Raw genomic sequence first — 17,452 nt, 5'->3', positions numbered from 1 at the left:
AGACGTGTTAGGATTTCAGATCACCTAAACACAACTAATTATTATTTTATTTATTTCACTAAATAATTGTATCGGATTCTTTTCTAAATATGGTATTTGCATTTGATAAGATTACTTTTTTTGATACTGCAAAATAAAATATTTTTTTGAAACTAATAAATCTTCTCCCATGTCAAATGAGTCACAATTTCAATATTAGTATATCTATGCTACATATACTAAAGAAAATTGTATATTTATGGGAAAAAATGGGTTCCAAAATTTCATTTGGATGCAATGTATTTCTGAAATTTTTTTCCAAGTATGTAATGACTAAATCTTTTATTTCCATTTAAATATATTTTTCTACATTTAGTTTATTATATCGTTTTCTTTTACATTATAAGATCACCTCCGTAGAGTTGATGTTACACTCGCGTCACAGTTATGGCGAATCTAACTCTAGAGCTCAACATCAATTCCGCAAGTAGCCTTTTGAATGTCAATCTCATCACAAAGATGGACGTTTGTGCCAAAATCAACATTCGTGACGAAAACACCTAGAAAAAACAAAAAGCGAAAACCACTATCGATCGCTCTCGTGGATCTAACCCGATTTGGAATGAAGCTCTCAAATTTTTCGTCAACGAGAGGTTAGTCCGTGATGGTCGTTTGACACTTGTCATGAGTTTAATTTCTCGTCGAATCCTAGGTAACAAAGAAATCGGAAGAGTTGACATTCCGTTACTTGAGCTTTTGAATTCAATCACACAGCCAATTAGCAGTGGCAGTAACAATCATGAGATGAAACTGATGAATCGTCAGGTGAGAACTCTGTCTGGAAAACAAGCCGGATTTTTGAACTTTCAGTACAGGTTTAAATCGGATTCACCAGTGATGGTTAATCAGAATTTGGAAGACGACACACCAGCTGATCCTCCATCACCGCAAATGGAGCATCTACCTTTGGCTCCACCAGAAGTGCCGATTGAGTTTCCTAGACTACCTGAGCCACCAAGTCATCCTCCATCACCACAAATGGAGCATCTACCTTTGGATCCACCAGAAGTGTCGATTGAGTTTCCTAGACTACCTGAGCCACCAAGTCATCCTCCATCACCACAAATGGAGCATCTACCTTTGGCTCCACCAGAAGTGCCGATTGAGTTTCCTAGGCTGCCTGAGCTACCAAGTCATTCGAGACATCCTTTTGCCGTTGGACCGAGCGATGATCTTCTTCCCATACCTTACTATGCATTTGTCGTTGGACCGGACAATGATGATCACCTTCCAATACCTGTCTGTAAAACTGTATCAGTAGAGCAAGTCATTGATCGTTTCAACTACATACCACAATCACCGAGCCTCCAAGGATATGAACCGTACGGTTATAGACTGCAGACACCAGAAGACTCACTACCGCCGGCACCACCGTCGTCACCAACAGGATATGGAAATGGATGGTGGATGTAACAAGAGCCAAAGGAGAGATGATAGAGACTTGGATTGGAAGCTGGGCTTTTTTGGGTTGGTGGACTCATAATAATGATGGGAGAATTTGTGTCTAATCTGACGGGCCAAACTCTGTTTTGTTCATTTCTCTTTGTATTTCTGATTTTTCGCTTTTCTTTTCTTTCTCTTCTGTAATCCTCTCTATAAACAATTTCTTTCCCCTCTTAAAACAACATGAACTCATTGCTTACCAAAATTACCGACTAACTTCGACATATTAAAAATACAAAACAAAACGAAAAGCCATATTAGTTCGGATGAACAAGAACAAGACCAAGTCTCGGGAATAACAACAACAGCAACAACCTATCACATATCAGATAAAAAGTAAAATTATTATTTTTTATTTGTCAATTTTGGTATTTTGAAAATTTGAGCGTCTGGTCTGAGCAACGACATCACTACGAATAAGGTCTCTTTCTCTCTCTCATGTTTGTTTCTTCTCACTTTACCAAATCTCTCTTCTTCTTCTTCGTCTTCGCCTGTAATTGTCTCTTTAAAATCTATAGATAATGGCGGACCAAACCACTTCCGATTCAACATCTCCACCGGCTCCTCTCTCCGTATCTTCTCTGACTGCTCCTGTAATCTCTCTCGCTCTCTCTCGTTTGCTCTCTCTAATCACTTTAATTTTTACGTGAGTACTCTTAGGGTTCTTCTGGGTTTCTGAGTTTTTGTTGTTCAAATTGAGATTTTTGCGGTTGTTTTATAATTGGGGGTTTTGATTTCAGATTTATCTAGGGTTTGGGATTCAATGTGGCATTGCTTGGAACCTTAGATCCTTGTTTTGTCTGCAGCTTCCAACACATCTTTTGTTTTGTGTTCTTGATTTGGATTGAAGTGGTATATAGAAGGTCTCGTTTCTTCCTATGTTTCTTTGGCTGAAACTTCACTTTTGTTCTTGTGGATTTTATGGTTCTGTTTGAATTTATAGAGTTCCACTAGATTGAACAATTTCAAGATATCTTGAGTTGATTTTATTTACATCTGGTGGATCTTGAGGCTATTCACTGTGTAATAGATTTCAGATTTGGTACTCAGATTGTGTTTGAATCATTCTCCCAGTGGAAGTTTTTGGTGGTTTTGATTAATGGCTTTGTTTGTGGTTTTGTAAATTAACAATAATCTCATTGGTCTTAAAGCATGATTGTCTATAACATTTGTTGTGTTTCCTGTTTATACAAGTGTCAAACTTGTGACTGAAATTGATATTTGATCTTTGGTTGTTTCTCCCTGATGCAGAAGAAAGATAACACCAGTCCTGTTGATTCAAAGCTCACGGTATGTTGCTGTGTCTTGCATTCTATCTTATGATCAAGCGGTTTTCTCAGTTCTGGATTTTGTTTTCTGTAGGAATTGAACGAGTCAAGGGCTGAGTTGCTTAACAGGATCCAGAATCTGAAACAGGTACTTTTGTTACACCATATGCTCATCACTGACTTTTTCATCTTGTGTTACACATTTATGTTCTTCTCTTAAGGAATATAACAATCAATCTTGTATCTATCTATCTCTCTATTGTTATCGTCACAGGACTTACAGAGTTGGAGAGGTAAATTGGACACTCAAGTTAAAGTCTACCGTGAGGTGAGTCCCATTCCTAGTCCTCTTTACTACAGTTTGTGGTTTTTGTCTGTCAAACAAATATACAATCTTTGCTCCCAAAGAGAATCGCTTTCCTTAGCCAGGATCAGTTTAAGGCGATAGAAAAGCTCTCCTCTTGAACTGATTTAAACTCTTCCTTGGTGCTTTACAGGAGCTCTCTGGGCTAAAGAAGACTCTGAATCTTGAAGTTGAGCAGCTTCGTGAGGTATGTAATGTATCCGTGAGGTATATATATTAAGCAGCATGCACATTGGTATATTACCAGTTTCTGTATCTTGATACATGTTTGATTTTTTCGTTTCATTTCCATACAACTAGGAATTCAAAGATCTGAAAACCACCTTAAATCAGCAACAAGATGATGTTTCTGCTAGCCTGAAAAACTTAGGCGTGAGTCTCATGACACACTCTTCCTCCTTATTGTTTTCAATAGATTGGAGAAAAGACTGGCTTTTAGGCTTTCAGAGAGACTAATCTATGTTTCCTCCACGATTCTCTGTTTTTGTGTGACTTGCAGCTACAAGATAACCCCAAAGATTCAAAAGAGCAAATGGATAAGAGCAGTGAGGTAACAGAAGAGAAACTCGAAGCTCCATCGACTGATGACAATGCGAAAGAATCAGATCATTAGATGTTTGTCTTATGATCTTGTCACTACTACTACTACTACTAGTAATTACCACTACATTGAGATTGTACTAGTACGCTTAAAACGTGTAGTTCTGCGGTTTAGTTGATTCTAATGATGATGCACCATGACTCAATGGTTTGCAGCGGGTTGCTATGCCAATAACTTGATTCCAAATACAGAACCAACTTTAGTACATATCTCAAAAATCAAGCTTCTCCTCCGTTCTTGACATCAAACGAGATTTTTACATATTTATGCATGTCAATCCCATTATTGATCCAAAGTTAATATGCAAAATCTTAAGATTGGAGATACATATAGTGTCGTGCATTCCCCTAATTTTAAGATATACATATACATAGAATCTTTTAAAATTTCAAAATGGATCAATCAATGAACCAACCAACCAACCAAGTACTACTACATGATACCAATAATTTCACTTGTGTGTTTAATTTTTGAAATAAAAGTTACTCTTTTTTTTTTTTCGTTTCTTCTGATATTCTTCTTCTTCATTTGTTCAAATTTTGCAATTTAACTTTTGATTTGTCAACCAATTTGAGCCTAACTATATAATATTTTCTTTTCTTTCATAAGTTGGTACCATATTCAATAAAATAAAAAAAACGAAGTTTATTGAAGGACACAAAGCACCTAAAAACGCGTTAAAACACTTTTTTTATACTAGTGTCAAGTGGCATAAACCCGTAAATATTCCAGACGGTAGTGGCAATTTCAATAACACTTTCTCTTTTAAACCATTTCTCTCTCTCTCTCTCTGTCTTCAATAAAACTTTTCAAACACTCCAGAAAAAAAGCTCAGAGAAAAAGAAACAATGAGAGGACTCTCCACAAAATCCGGTGCGATAATCACCGCAATTCTCACCGTCAACTTCTTACTCACCACCGCCGCAACAACAACCTCCCAATCCTCCGTCGGTGTTTTCATGCCGATCATCGAGTCGAGATGCACCGGTTCCATCGCCGAGTGCTCCTTATCATCCGAGGAGTTCGAGATGGACTCTGAGATCAACAGGCGCATATTAGCTACGACGAAGTACATAAGCTACGGTGCGCTGAAGAGGAACACGGTACCATGCTCACGACGCGGCGCATCTTACTACAATTGCAGACGTGGAGCTCAGGCTAATCCTTACTCTCGTGGTTGTAGTGCCATTACTCGTTGCAGACGATGATGATTTACCAATTTTATTACTACTTTCTCTTCTCTTTTTATGTACTTTTTTAAAAAATATTTAATCCTCCATTCTTTTGTTTTTATATTTATACAATTTTTTTCCTAAGAGTATTATATTTACTTATGTTTAAAATTTCATTGCAGTATCATTTTCATACAGTCAATTTCGTGAACATATAATAGTAGTGTGAAAAAAAAAAATGATATTTATGTGTATGGGTGCTTTTTGCATGTGCAATAGAGAAATCCAGGTGTTCATATCGTATGGAATAAATGTGATTTTTCAAAAAAAATTGATTTTAAAATTATAGCTGTTGTTTATAATTCAAATGGAGAAAAATATGATGGCAATTAATCAATTTTGTTCCTACCAAAATAAAAAAAAATGTAAAATCAATTTTGTTGTTGTTTACTTTATCGTTGAATAATATTTAAACTGTGGAGAAGTTGGAAAAATAGAGAGGCAATAATTGGAATTGGTTGGTGCCAAAAAAACTAAACAGGCAGCTTCACATGCAAATGCTTTCGGCAGAGCCACACGTGGCTTATTTATTACGTTTTTTTCTCTGGTATAGAACTAACAATAATTTTATATTAAATTAAATATTCCTACAATTTGTGTAAAAAACAATGAAAAAAAAGGAAAAATATGTCAACAATTGTGAGTACAACAGCTGAGTTGTCTTGTTGGAGGAGCCACTTGGGGCTGAAAGGAGGAGAAAAAAAAATGTCAAAAGAGAAGAAAACGTTAGAGTATGTGCATTAGCGTTAGTTTAGTCCGTTCTTCACTATTAAAATTTTAAATTTAAATCGAAATATGCAGATTATTGAAGAAATGTTCCTCCAAACAGGACGATCTTTGTTGTGTCCTTCGCTACACGTGGTAGCATCTGTGTGGTTGGTGTTGGTTGTTTTTATTTTTGATGTTTGCAATGTTCTAAAAATCGGATTCAGCGGCCGTTTAAGCGGCATGGAGGCGGTGGACGGTGGTTAACCGCCGCGATTTGGTCATAATCGGTAGAAAAATCGGTCTGAGAAAAAAGTTTATAAAACTCAATTTTTTTTGTCAAGAATCTATAGACAGAAGGTAGATCTATGCTATTTGGGTTAAAATATGTGAAAAAATGATAGTGAAAAAAAGAAAATCGAAAAAACAGAAGATAAAAAAACGCAGGAAACATGAATCGGCCATTAGGGTTGATAGGTGGAAGAAGATGATCTGGACGAAGTTACATATTTACCCTTTCGCTAAGGGGAAAAAAATTAAAAATTCGCATATTGGAGGTTCGAACCGTGGTCCTCACTGTTGTGACAACTTCACCATTATGCCACTTATGTCTTTAATGTTATTATATTTGAGGGACAACTTCACCAATACTCATACCAAATTTAAGAAACTCTGAAAATAATTTTATTATATTTGAGGGACCAAAATGTGTCCTACACCAATGTCCATGATCTTACAATGAGAGAAGTGAGAGAAGTGAGAACATGAGAAACACTAATTTACTCCCATAATTGGAGGGGAGGATGATTTTGGGGAGAAAGGTCAAAAAAACAAATAACAAAGCATTAAATATAGAGCACACACTTTAATTTTTAATGCACTTCATCCAAACGGCCCTTAATTTGCTCCTTGGTCCCTCGAGGGGTTTATCACATTTACGTATAATTATACGGTAAAACTTCTATAAATCAATATTCGCTATAAATTAATAAATTTTTTCGGTCCCGAGTTAGTCCGGAAAATAACACAATTCGATAAAATAATAAAATAATACTTTTAAAAAAATTCTATATAAAAATATGGTCTTATAAATATCATAAATTAATAATGATATAAACTAAATATATATATATATATATATATTTAAGAAATTTAGTGCAATATAACTTTATTGTTGTTTGCATATTCTTGAATTTGTATTTTTGTTTAAGCTCATCTATAATCTTTCTCATTGCATCAAAAACTTTTTGTATTGTTTTCTCAAATTGCATCAAAAAATTTTGAAGCATCCTAAACGCGATAGTTGCTTCCTTAAATATGATGGTTCTAAAGATACCGCAATATCTTCTTGGACTTCATCATGAAAGATAGTAATAACAATTTATTCTAAACTCTGAAACTTCTAAACATTTATTATTTTCACCTGGATAATCTAGTAAACTGTTAACATCCATCATATTAGGATATCTAAAATTGTAAATTAAGAAAATTTTATAAAAGTGTGAATATAACAAAAGTATCTTATTTTTAATAAAAAAATGTTTCAAACTATGAAAATGAAAAAAATCTCTCCATACATTAATATTTTATTATTTTATCGATAATTTAATAATTATTAATTTATCGATAAATTAAAACCTCTATAAATTAATAAAATTTTGTGGTCCTTATTAATTTATAGAGGTTTTACTGTATATAGTGTACATCTATAATACCCTACAAAAATAATACTGTAAAATTGTAAATTACAGAGTAAATAATACAGTAAAACCTCTATAAATTAATAATGTTGGGACCAAGACATTTTATTAATTTATAGTGATATTAATTTATAGATATATTTTAATAGTTTAACTTTTAAAAATTACAAATTTAGACAATTTTAACAATAATTTCGGATATTCAAAATTTTATGGTATTGGAATTGAATTTGTAATATTTAGAAAACATTATTAACAATAAATTACGAATACAATAGACAAATTCACTTATACACATGACATATATATAATTAAATATATGAATAATAATATAGATTGTTGTATTTTAATAGTCAATCAAACTATCAAAATGTAAATGATGGATATCTAAAAATTGAAAAACTTAAAAATATGTAGCTATATTTATGACATGTTACAAAATATTTTATATCATTATAGTTTGAAAATACAACATAACAGTTGTTTTGTAGATATGAGCTTTAGGAAAAACATACATTATATTTTTTTTTTCTTTACATACATTATATATATATGTAAATTTACATGATTATTAATTTATAATATTACTGAGACCATATTTTAAATGGAGATTTCAGAAAAATTATTATCTTATTAATTTATCGAATTTTGTTATTTTTTACACTGGTCTGACTTAGAACTGACAAAATTTATTAATTTATAGTGTTTATTAATTTATAGAATATTAAGTTATATAGATTTTACTCTACATAGCCAAAGTGTGGAGAAAGGTGTTTTCGACCGCAAACTCATACGTTATGGACGATGCGCATATACCAACTCATTACCAGCCGATTGTTATTGACAAATTGATAATGATAAGTTTGTTTCGTTGCTTGTGCTTACGTTTATATTTTTGTTTTTTGAACCAACCTCTTACTTTTCAACAAATAGGACACAAAAAGTAAACTGGAATACATTCTTTTGTTTGAATTCACACTGGGCGTAAAAGTAAACTGGAATATATATTTTTACTATAGAAGTAGCACTTATTTTGTTATAAGTAAAAAACACATGCGAACATTGAAATTGCGTTTCAAACAATGAAAGCCTAATACAGCTATGAGACTCGATTCAAATAAAACCTATACCATATCTACGATACTGTATTGTTCATGGGTAAAACTTGTAATTGCTATATACTGCGTAAAACTTGTAATTACCATAATTTCCTATGGCTCCTAAGTTGGAAACTTGGTTAGCTATTTTTTTTCCCTGATAACTTGAGGTTGTAATGACTTCTTACTACTCTCAAAACCACAATAGAAAAGGTAGTTCAATAGTTCATAAGTGCAGAATAATTTAACGCACCACATCATCAATCTAACTTAACAGTAATAAACCCATTTCTTAAAACAGGAATTTAAATGTAAATACTGCTCTTAACAAATTTCCATAGTTTTTTTTCTTTTCTTCTGCAAATGCTGTTATCAGCAAAAAGATCATGACCTGTCAAGCATTTGATAGTTGGTGAGCACCACCCTCCCTTTCAACTGGAACTAGCCGGTGTTTTGGGTTCATCTTTGATGGCTGGAGGAGGAGTGCCTTCTACTCCCATCTCGGCTCTTAGATCATTGATGCTTTGCTCCAGCTCATTGATTCTACCTCCCATCTCATCAAGTGAACCATTAAAGTTAAGGAGATCAAAACCAAAATGTCATGAACACAAAATTGCTGATCAAAAGAGTTCCCACAGATTCCAAAATTTGTACAATTTCATGGTGACAAAGTTGGATTTTGTTAGCGAGCAGAAGAACAAGTATGTATATAATATCAACTTAACAAGAGAACACACCATGGAACAATGAGGTTCTATGACTATCCATAGAACAGACTCATTTAGACTCCTCTCAAGACATACTTAAATCAGAAACAGATTCTATTGATCATTGCTTATTCCTAGTACTAAATTTCTTTTCTTAAAGACACAAAGAATCACTTATCACGGATCATCATTACTGCTCTAGGAGGGAGACATATAAAATATTCTAATGCAAGCAACATTCAAGTAAAACCACAGATTGGTATAAGGATATTCTTTGTGATGATGGAGTCCGACATTGTCTGGAACCTGGTTTGCTGAAACACACAATGAGACCAAATTTAATCAGAATCTACCTATTGAAGTTATAATTCCAAGGCCTAAGAAGACATAAAAGAAAGCTGAAAAACTTACCATCTGATGGAGAAGATTTTGGACCTGCGTATAAAAATTCAAGGTATCAGTGATAAAACCAAGTGATGGTATTGTCTGAAAATGAGAAACATACCAAACAAAGAGAAGGAATAATTCTATAAGAAACGGAAACTCACAAAAGCTGTCATATCAGCGGTGCTCTGCTTAGTATCCTCAGAATCATGTCCATCCTGTACGCATAAAGGAAAATACTGTGTAAGAGGAAGCAAAAACACAACTCAATCGGATCTATTGCATGCATCAAGACAGGAAGATGAAGCTTTATAATAATGAATAAAATCATTTTGAGGATAAAACACAAGCATAAACTATTGCTCATGAAGTATAATTTCTATCTGAATAATCTTAGTACCAACATCAAACACAGCAAACTCAATACATTGACATCCCAATGAAAACTTATACGGTTCGCCAATCAGATCCTGAACTTTTATGATCACAGCACTGGACTCTATTGCTGAAGCTAATATTTAATCTACATATAAACCTAATCCGAAGATATACAATCTGAACTCTATTGCTGAAGCTTTATAACAATGTAAAACCTCGTTTTAAGGACAATCAAGTATATATAAGCTTATTTAACTCATAGAGGAAACCTCAATCTGAAATTTCTTAGTACCAATATCAAACACCAAAAAAAAAAAAAAAAACTCCGATACATGAACATTTCTAAGCACGGCTATACAAGAAAGAAAACAGATCCTAAGCTTCGTTCAAGTTTCGCGATACTGGAGTTCTTGCAAAGAACCATATTCTCAAAGTATGAAATCGAACAAACAAAAAAAAAATCCCCAAATCGTCCAGATTTCGCTATATACACTCACAATTTGGGTAATCGATCTACAATAACAGAACAAAATTCGAAAAAAAAATCATGCGACATTCCAATGAACCGTTTTAAAAACCTAATCCGAAGATATATCATAGGGAAAAATATAGTCTTAAGATTAAATCGAAAAAATCCAAATAACGAGCCTAGGATTCGTGAATGAATACGACAAAATTCAAGAAACGCGCACTGATCTGAAGAAGGAGACATACCATTTTTAGGGTTTTTTCTTCAGTCTGATCGGACGATTTGGAGAAAAAATTTTGATTCAGCGAAAAGCGATGAGACGATTGAGAGAAGCGATGTGTGTATAATATAACCCAGACTTATAGATATGAAATGTCTAAAATATCCCTATTTACTTTAGTATCCGTCGTTATGATTTCATTGGGTGGGATCTTGTGTGTGTGTGCTAATGTTATTCAAATTTCAAATTTCAATTTTATATGGACGTTTGGGTAGTGAGATCAAGATCTTAGGATGATCCAGTTTGGTTTAATTTTAACCGGATTACAAATCAAAAATGTGGGTGTCAATAAAAAAAGAAAGAAAAAAAAGTTTCGTTGACGAAAGAGAAAAAAACTAAAAGTTGATATACATTTTTTTAAATCTCTGGCCATTTTTCAAAAACTTTGGTTGATCTATCTTAACATTTTGTAAGTACATTTTTGTGCCACTTTTTAATTTACACAAATGTCTTTATGCTTAAACGATTAATCAAAGGTAATTAAAGTTATTTCGGTAAACATTTACTAATGGATCGGTTCAAAATTGAAATGCACAACCCGAAATTAAATTCAGATCCTCATTAATCCCTACATTAGTTGAAACGAGAAACCATATTGAAGATATGGTATAATATTCGGGATTTAAAAAAACCCAACAAAATCCATATTAATTATCAAGATACGAGCATATTTGTTAACATGGATATACACACAAATACTCATTCATAACGATTTCAATCACAAAATTCGGTTTTGGAAAGATACTTTTAGATAAAGAAAATAATTAAGCGGTTTTAGTACTAAACATTAATCATGAAGTCGTAAGTCAGTAAAAATTTACCCCATTTTTTAGCTAAAAATCGAGAAAATATATGAAACATAAAATTTGCTACACTAACATTCTTTATTTAAATATGTTATGTTTGCTCACCAATTTGCTCTCGCATCGCAATCATACCTAACCTTGGCTTCATCAAAGATCTCTATAAAAACTTGTCAATAGAAGGTAGAAAAATCATCTCAACATACACAATTTACTTATAGTAATCCATAATAAACTTTATGATTTCAATGGCCGCCTCATTTGCTTACCTAAGAGATTGGTGTTAGCGCAAGTGATTGGTGTTAGCTGATGAAAAACAGATCTTAATCAACACTTTATTATGTTTTCTCATGTATACATATATCATTATCTGTTATGTATTTATTAACTTCTAATAGCACTTCTTGCTTTCTTTACAACTTAGGGTTTTTATAATTATTTATTCTCAACAAAGAGGCAAGATTGAAACACCAAAAACTAATGTGGTGTTTAAACATGTCTTTCAGAATTTGGAGAACAAAGATGTTGAATAAAATATTTCTATTTATCTATTATCCAGATCGTATACAATTTTCTACTTCAAACTTATTTTTCTCTTTGTAGGTTGAGTTTGTACAGAAAATATAAGTAAGAGAATGTATGATTTAACTTTGTCTTTGTCAACCAAACTTCTTCTTATTTATCTCTTTCATCTATTTTATGTTAAAAATAAAGTTTGATTATTGAACATTTTACAAAAACTAACCCAAAAACTAATAACATGATTTACTTTATGTTATAAAATTACTCTTCAAGTTTCAGCTTCTATATATTTATCTTAATTTTATTAAACGTGTTATAAAACAATCTCTTCAAATTAAAACACTATATAACATTAAAATATAGTCTTTCACATACTATTAGTTTTCAAATTACTACAATTACTTCATAATTATGAAAAATTCATATTTATCTGCCAAACTCAAACAAAATTATATACTACAAATAAAAATAAAAAATTAACAATTCATTAAAATACGTTATCTCGTTTTATACCGGATATAATAATTTTTATAATTTTAGAAAACTTAAAATATTATAAACATTCAAACTTATAAAAAATGCAAAATATCATCGGACAAGGTTATATGATGAGACGGATTTGATCAACATTCATATAATTTTAAATAATTTAATTTGGTACTATAACACATGTAAATAATTTCGTCCGGTGATATCTTACTCTTTTTATAAGTAAGACGCACATACATTTAATAAAATCTACTGTTAATTATTACAAAAACACCAAATAAAATCATCATCATTTCCCTGGTTCACCTTTGGACCAATGCTTTTGGAAATGTAGAAGCTCTTCTTGCATCAGGACTTCAAAAGAATCAGGAGAGGAGAGGTAATTGTCACTGGATTCTTCCCTCGAAGCTGCCTTCCTCTTCATACTCTCCTCCAAATTAGATGAACATCTACAATATGACATTGTCGGATCCATAATATAAGATGCTAAGAATGTTTCTGCCTTATGGTCCAAATCTGACATCCAAGTCACTGGTAGGATTCTCTTAAGCTCCAAAACAGATTCACCGCAACCGCCTAGCTATTTTGGCGCACACGGCAAGATTGAAACACCAACAACTAATGTGGTGTTTAAACATGTCTTTCAGAATTTGGAGAACAAAGATGTTGAATAAAATATTTCTACTTATCTATTATCAGGATCATATACAGTTTTCTACTTCAAACTTATCTTTCTCTCCGTAGGTTGAGTTTGTACAGAAAATATAAGTAAGAGAATGTATGATTTAACTTTGTCTTTGTCAACCAAACTTCTTCTTATTTATCTCTTTCATCTATTTTATGTTAAAAATAAAGTTTGATTATTGAACATTTTACAAAAACTAACCCAAAAACTAATAACATGATTTACTTTATGTTATAAAATTACTCTTCAAGTTTCAGCTTCTATATATTTATCTTAATTTTATTAAACGTGTTATAAAACAATCTCTTCAAATTAAAACATTATATAACATTAAAATATAGTCTTTCACATACTATTAGTTTTCAAATTACTACAATTACTTCATAATTATGAAAAATTCATATTTATCTGCCAAACTCAAACAGAATTATATACTATAAATAAAAATAAAAAATTAACAATTCATTAAAATACGTTATCTCGTTTTATACCAGATATAATAATTTTTAAAATTTTAGAAAACTTAAAATATTATAAACATTCAAACTTATAAAAAATGTAAAATATCATCGCACGGGGTTATATGATGAGACGGATTTAGATCAACATTCATATAATTTTAAATAATTTAATTTGGTACTATAACACATGTAAATAATTTCGTCCGGTGATATCTTACTCTTTTTATAAGTAAGACGCACATACATTTAATAAAATCTACTGTTAATTATTACAAAAACACCAAATAAAATCATCATCATTTCCCTGGTTCACCTTTGGACCAATGCTTTTGGAAATGTAGAAGCTCTTCTTGCATCAGGACTTCAAAAGAATCAGGAGAGGAGAGGTAATTGTCACTGGATTCTTCCCTCGAAGCTGCCTTCCTCTTCATACTCTCCTCCAAATTAGATGAACATCTACAATATGACATTGTCGGATCCATAATATAAGATGCTAAGAATGTTTCTGCCTTATGGTCCAAATCTGACATCCAAGTCACTGGTAGGATTCTCTTAAGCTCCAAAACAGATTCACCGCAACCGCCTAGCTATTTTGGCGCACACGGCAAGATTGAAACACCAACAACTAATGTGGTGTTTAAACATGTCTTTCAGAATTTGGAGAACAAAGATGTTGAATAAAATATTTCTACTTATCTATTATCAGGATCATATACAGTTTTCTACTTCAAACTTATCTTTCTCTCCGTAGGTTGAGTTTGTACAGAAAATATAAGTAAGAGAATGTATGATTTAACTTTGTCTTTGTCAACCAAACTTCTTCTTATTTATCTCTTTCATCTATTTTATGTTAAAAATAAAGTTTGATTATTGAACATTTTACAAAAACTAACCCAAAAACTAATAACATGATTTACTTTATGTTATAAAATTACTCTTCAAGTTACAGCTTCTATATATTTATCTTAATTTTATTAAACGTGTTATAAAACAATCTCTTCAAATTAAAACATTACATAACATTAAAATATAGTCTTTCACATACTATTAGTTTTCAAATTACTACAATTACTTCATAATTATGAAAAATTCATATTTATCTGCCAAACACAAACAAAATTATATACTACAACTAAAAATATATAATTAATAATTCATTAAAATACTGTTATCTCTTTTTATACTGGATATAATAATTTTTATAATTTTAGAAAACTTAAAATATTATAAACATTCAAACTTATAAAAAATGTAAAATATTATCGGACAAGGTTATATGATGAGACAGATTTGGATCAACACTCATATAATTTTAAATAGTTTAATTTGGTACTACAACACATGTAAATAATTTCGTCTGGTGATATATTACTCTTTTTATAAGTAAGACTCACATACATTTAATAAAATATACTGTTAATTATTACAAAAACACCAAATAAAACCATCATCATTTCCCTAGTTATCAAAGTATATTAAACTCAATTTGGAATGTTCATAATATTTAATTGAATATATAAATCCTATTTCTAATTGTAGAGTAATTTATTCAAAAAAAATTGTATTCAAACTAGCCGTCACATAGTCAGCGATAATTATATTTTTGTTCACAAATAACTTTTTTATGAATATATTTACATTAATTCTTCTGAGATAGAGTATTTTCTAAGTCTATTATTTTATGAAAATCATAGTTCGATTTCTCCATCATTGATATATTGTTGGAGTGGTTAATAAAATTCATTTTATAGATATATATGTAGTTTTTCAATGTGTCACAACATCTTAAAATCATTGGAGTAATTAATTTAAATTCATTTTTGAAGGTTTATATGTAATTTTCGACGGGACAAAACATGTAAAAAAAAAATTAGCTCAACAGTATCATACTTTGTAATATTACTTATTTAAGAATAGACTTTTAATATAATCTACTTACTCTGGGTTATTTTAGGTTAGTCCATAACATACATTGTGAGTGTGTAATTTTTACGAATGCAATCTTTACAACATTAAAAAAGGTTTTTTTTAATGAATATATACTCATTTTTTAATATACTATTTTATCTAAACTTATTACATAATATGATTTCATTATGTTACGATCATATATATCTTTGTAAATATTCCTCTGCGTTGTAGAGCAAGTTTGATCCTAGTATATATATAATAAAACTGTAATATTTATATTAAAACTAAAAAAAAAAACTCCATCTACTTATATTTACAAATTTATAAAAATTAGATATAATAATCAAATAAAAAACGTAAAAATTGTCCCGTAGTGTACTACGGAGTAAATCCTAGTTGTTTACAAAATCATAAACATTGTTTTGTTACACATCAAATTAAGTTAGCATACAACCTAAGAGTATTTTTTTAAGTTCACACAATGAAAATAATTTATAATACAATTTTAAAGTATCTTAATTTGTAATTATCTCAATTTAAAAATTGGCTTATTTTTGTTTCTCTTGATGATTAAAGGCAGACCAATTTGACTTGTATAAGACCAATGTGGCATAAACCCTGAATCCATTGATGGGTCAATCCTACAATCCGATTAATACACATTGATGACTGAAGTTTGTAGACAAATTAAGGAGGTTCTTGAACATTATAGCATGAATTACTAGATCACAAGTCCACACCATTTGGTTAGATTGTTTCTAACCCCACAAACCAAAACGACCAAATAGGAGAAGAAGTAACAAAACTGAAGGGTCGTTATCCTCACAACATTTGTATTTAATATATTAAAACGACCAAATAGGAGAAGAAGTAACAAAACTGAAGAGTCCTTATCCTCACAACATTTGTATTTAATATATTTAGTTTCGTGTATTGTTAATGGCCTAAACACAGAATCCAAAAGTGATGACGAAAACATGTGATATGTAACAAATTCTACAACAAGAGCAATTTTAAATATCTTCTTTTCCACCATAGACCGAAGTGAATACGGACATCAGCATAGGAACCAAACCTATAACAGACATTGACCCTCTCATCCTCACCAAGTCCTGTTCGTCGTTTCTACAGCCACGGCTTCCAATGGAAAACCCGGTGTGCAAATCGGATGTATCGAGATAGATACCCAACCTTTTTGTTGCTTGGAACCCAAGTCTTCCTCTTCTGGTTCTCACACGACCAGGAACCCAAGTCTTCTCGTCTTCTGGTTCTTGATTCTCAATGAGAAGTGTTTCTTGCTCCAGACATTCTTGACTCTGTTCGTCCCAGATAATTTTAGGGTAAGAATCCAGTAATTTCCTTTTCTTCTCCTCCAAATCATCATGTGAATAAGAAGTATGCCCTGAGTTAAGCAAAACATTCCACAATGAACAAAAAAGAGTGAAAGAGCTAGGCTGGGAGCCAACGACACCAGCCTTTTCCACATCGCTGTGATTCTGCTTTTGCAAAGAACCGGCTTTAGACTTTATCTTCACCGAGCAACATAAGATCAATAGGTTCAATCTCCAGTCTGGACAAGTAGATTCACTGCTTTTGTTTGTCGAGAAAGAGCTCATGTTGTTCTCTGCCAGAACAATTCTAGGCATCTTGCTCTGGCCTACACAGCTTAACTTAGGTACTGCTTGTCTGATTGAGTGGTGCATAAGAGAAGATCTCTGTGTAATAAAGTCTTTGTAGCTTATAGTATCTGGCACATCGGAAGCTGCATGAGTTAGAACCACGATAGCATTTTGCCAAATTGATGAGCCTAGAGAACTAGTGATGATTCTAAGTAAACGGATGTCTGGAGTGTCATCTAGACGGTCAATATAAAGGAAGACATCAATTGGGAACTTTCTCATGCTCTTCTTTATC

General features: G+C 31.7%; 4 protein-coding genes and 1 pseudogene across 4 annotated transcripts in view; 3 read left to right on the top strand and 2 right to left on the bottom strand.

The window, feature by feature from the left end:
* LOC104720338 lies at positions 427 to 1,452 on the top strand (annotated as a pseudogene).
* On the top strand, positions 1,692 to 3,889 carry LOC104718812 (myosin-3). The gene is made up of 8 exons (XM_010436616.2): positions 1,692 to 1,903; positions 2,001 to 2,075; positions 2,734 to 2,772; positions 2,845 to 2,898; positions 3,025 to 3,078; positions 3,248 to 3,301; positions 3,415 to 3,486; positions 3,614 to 3,889. Exons 2-8 carry the CDS (start codon positions 2,004 to 2,006, stop codon positions 3,725 to 3,727), a joined length of 459 nt encoding a protein of 152 aa, XP_010434918.1. The 5' UTR covers positions 1,692 to 1,903; positions 2,001 to 2,003; the 3' UTR covers positions 3,728 to 3,889.
* On the top strand, positions 4,488 to 5,089 carry LOC104718811 (protein RALF-like 33). The gene has a single exon (XM_010436615.2). It carries the CDS (start codon positions 4,564 to 4,566, stop codon positions 4,921 to 4,923), a length of 360 nt encoding a protein of 119 aa, XP_010434917.1. The 5' UTR covers positions 4,488 to 4,563; the 3' UTR covers positions 4,924 to 5,089.
* LOC104718810 (heat shock factor-binding protein 1-like protein 1) lies at positions 8,653 to 10,735 on the bottom strand. Its single transcript, XM_010436614.1, has 5 exons — positions 10,633 to 10,735; positions 9,705 to 9,758; positions 9,568 to 9,591; positions 9,428 to 9,470; positions 8,653 to 9,011 (listed from the first exon to the last, which is right to left on the bottom strand). The coding sequence occupies exons 1-5, from the start codon at positions 10,633 to 10,635 to the stop codon at positions 8,881 to 8,883; spliced, it is 255 nt and encodes an 84-aa protein (XP_010434916.1). The 5' UTR covers positions 10,636 to 10,735; the 3' UTR covers positions 8,653 to 8,880.
* Positions 16,410 to 17,452, bottom strand: part of LOC104720337 (translocase of chloroplast 159, chloroplastic-like) — a 3,961-nt gene continuing 2,918 nt past the window's right edge. Inside the window, exon 2 of the mRNA XM_019231392.1 lies at positions 16,410 to 17,393. Coding sequence (XP_019086937.1) covers positions 16,552 to 17,393 — 842 coding nt within the window. The 3' untranslated portion in view covers positions 16,410 to 16,551. The remainder of the gene's footprint in view (positions 17,394 to 17,452) is intronic.

This window comes from Camelina sativa, chromosome 10 (genome assembly GCF_000633955.1).
Source record: "Camelina sativa cultivar DH55 chromosome 10, Cs, whole genome shotgun sequence".
Taxonomy (NCBI): Eukaryota; Viridiplantae; Streptophyta; class Magnoliopsida; order Brassicales; family Brassicaceae; genus Camelina; species Camelina sativa.
The sequence above is the reverse complement of the archived record's forward strand: the minus strand, read 5'-3'. Positions and strand labels throughout refer to the sequence as shown.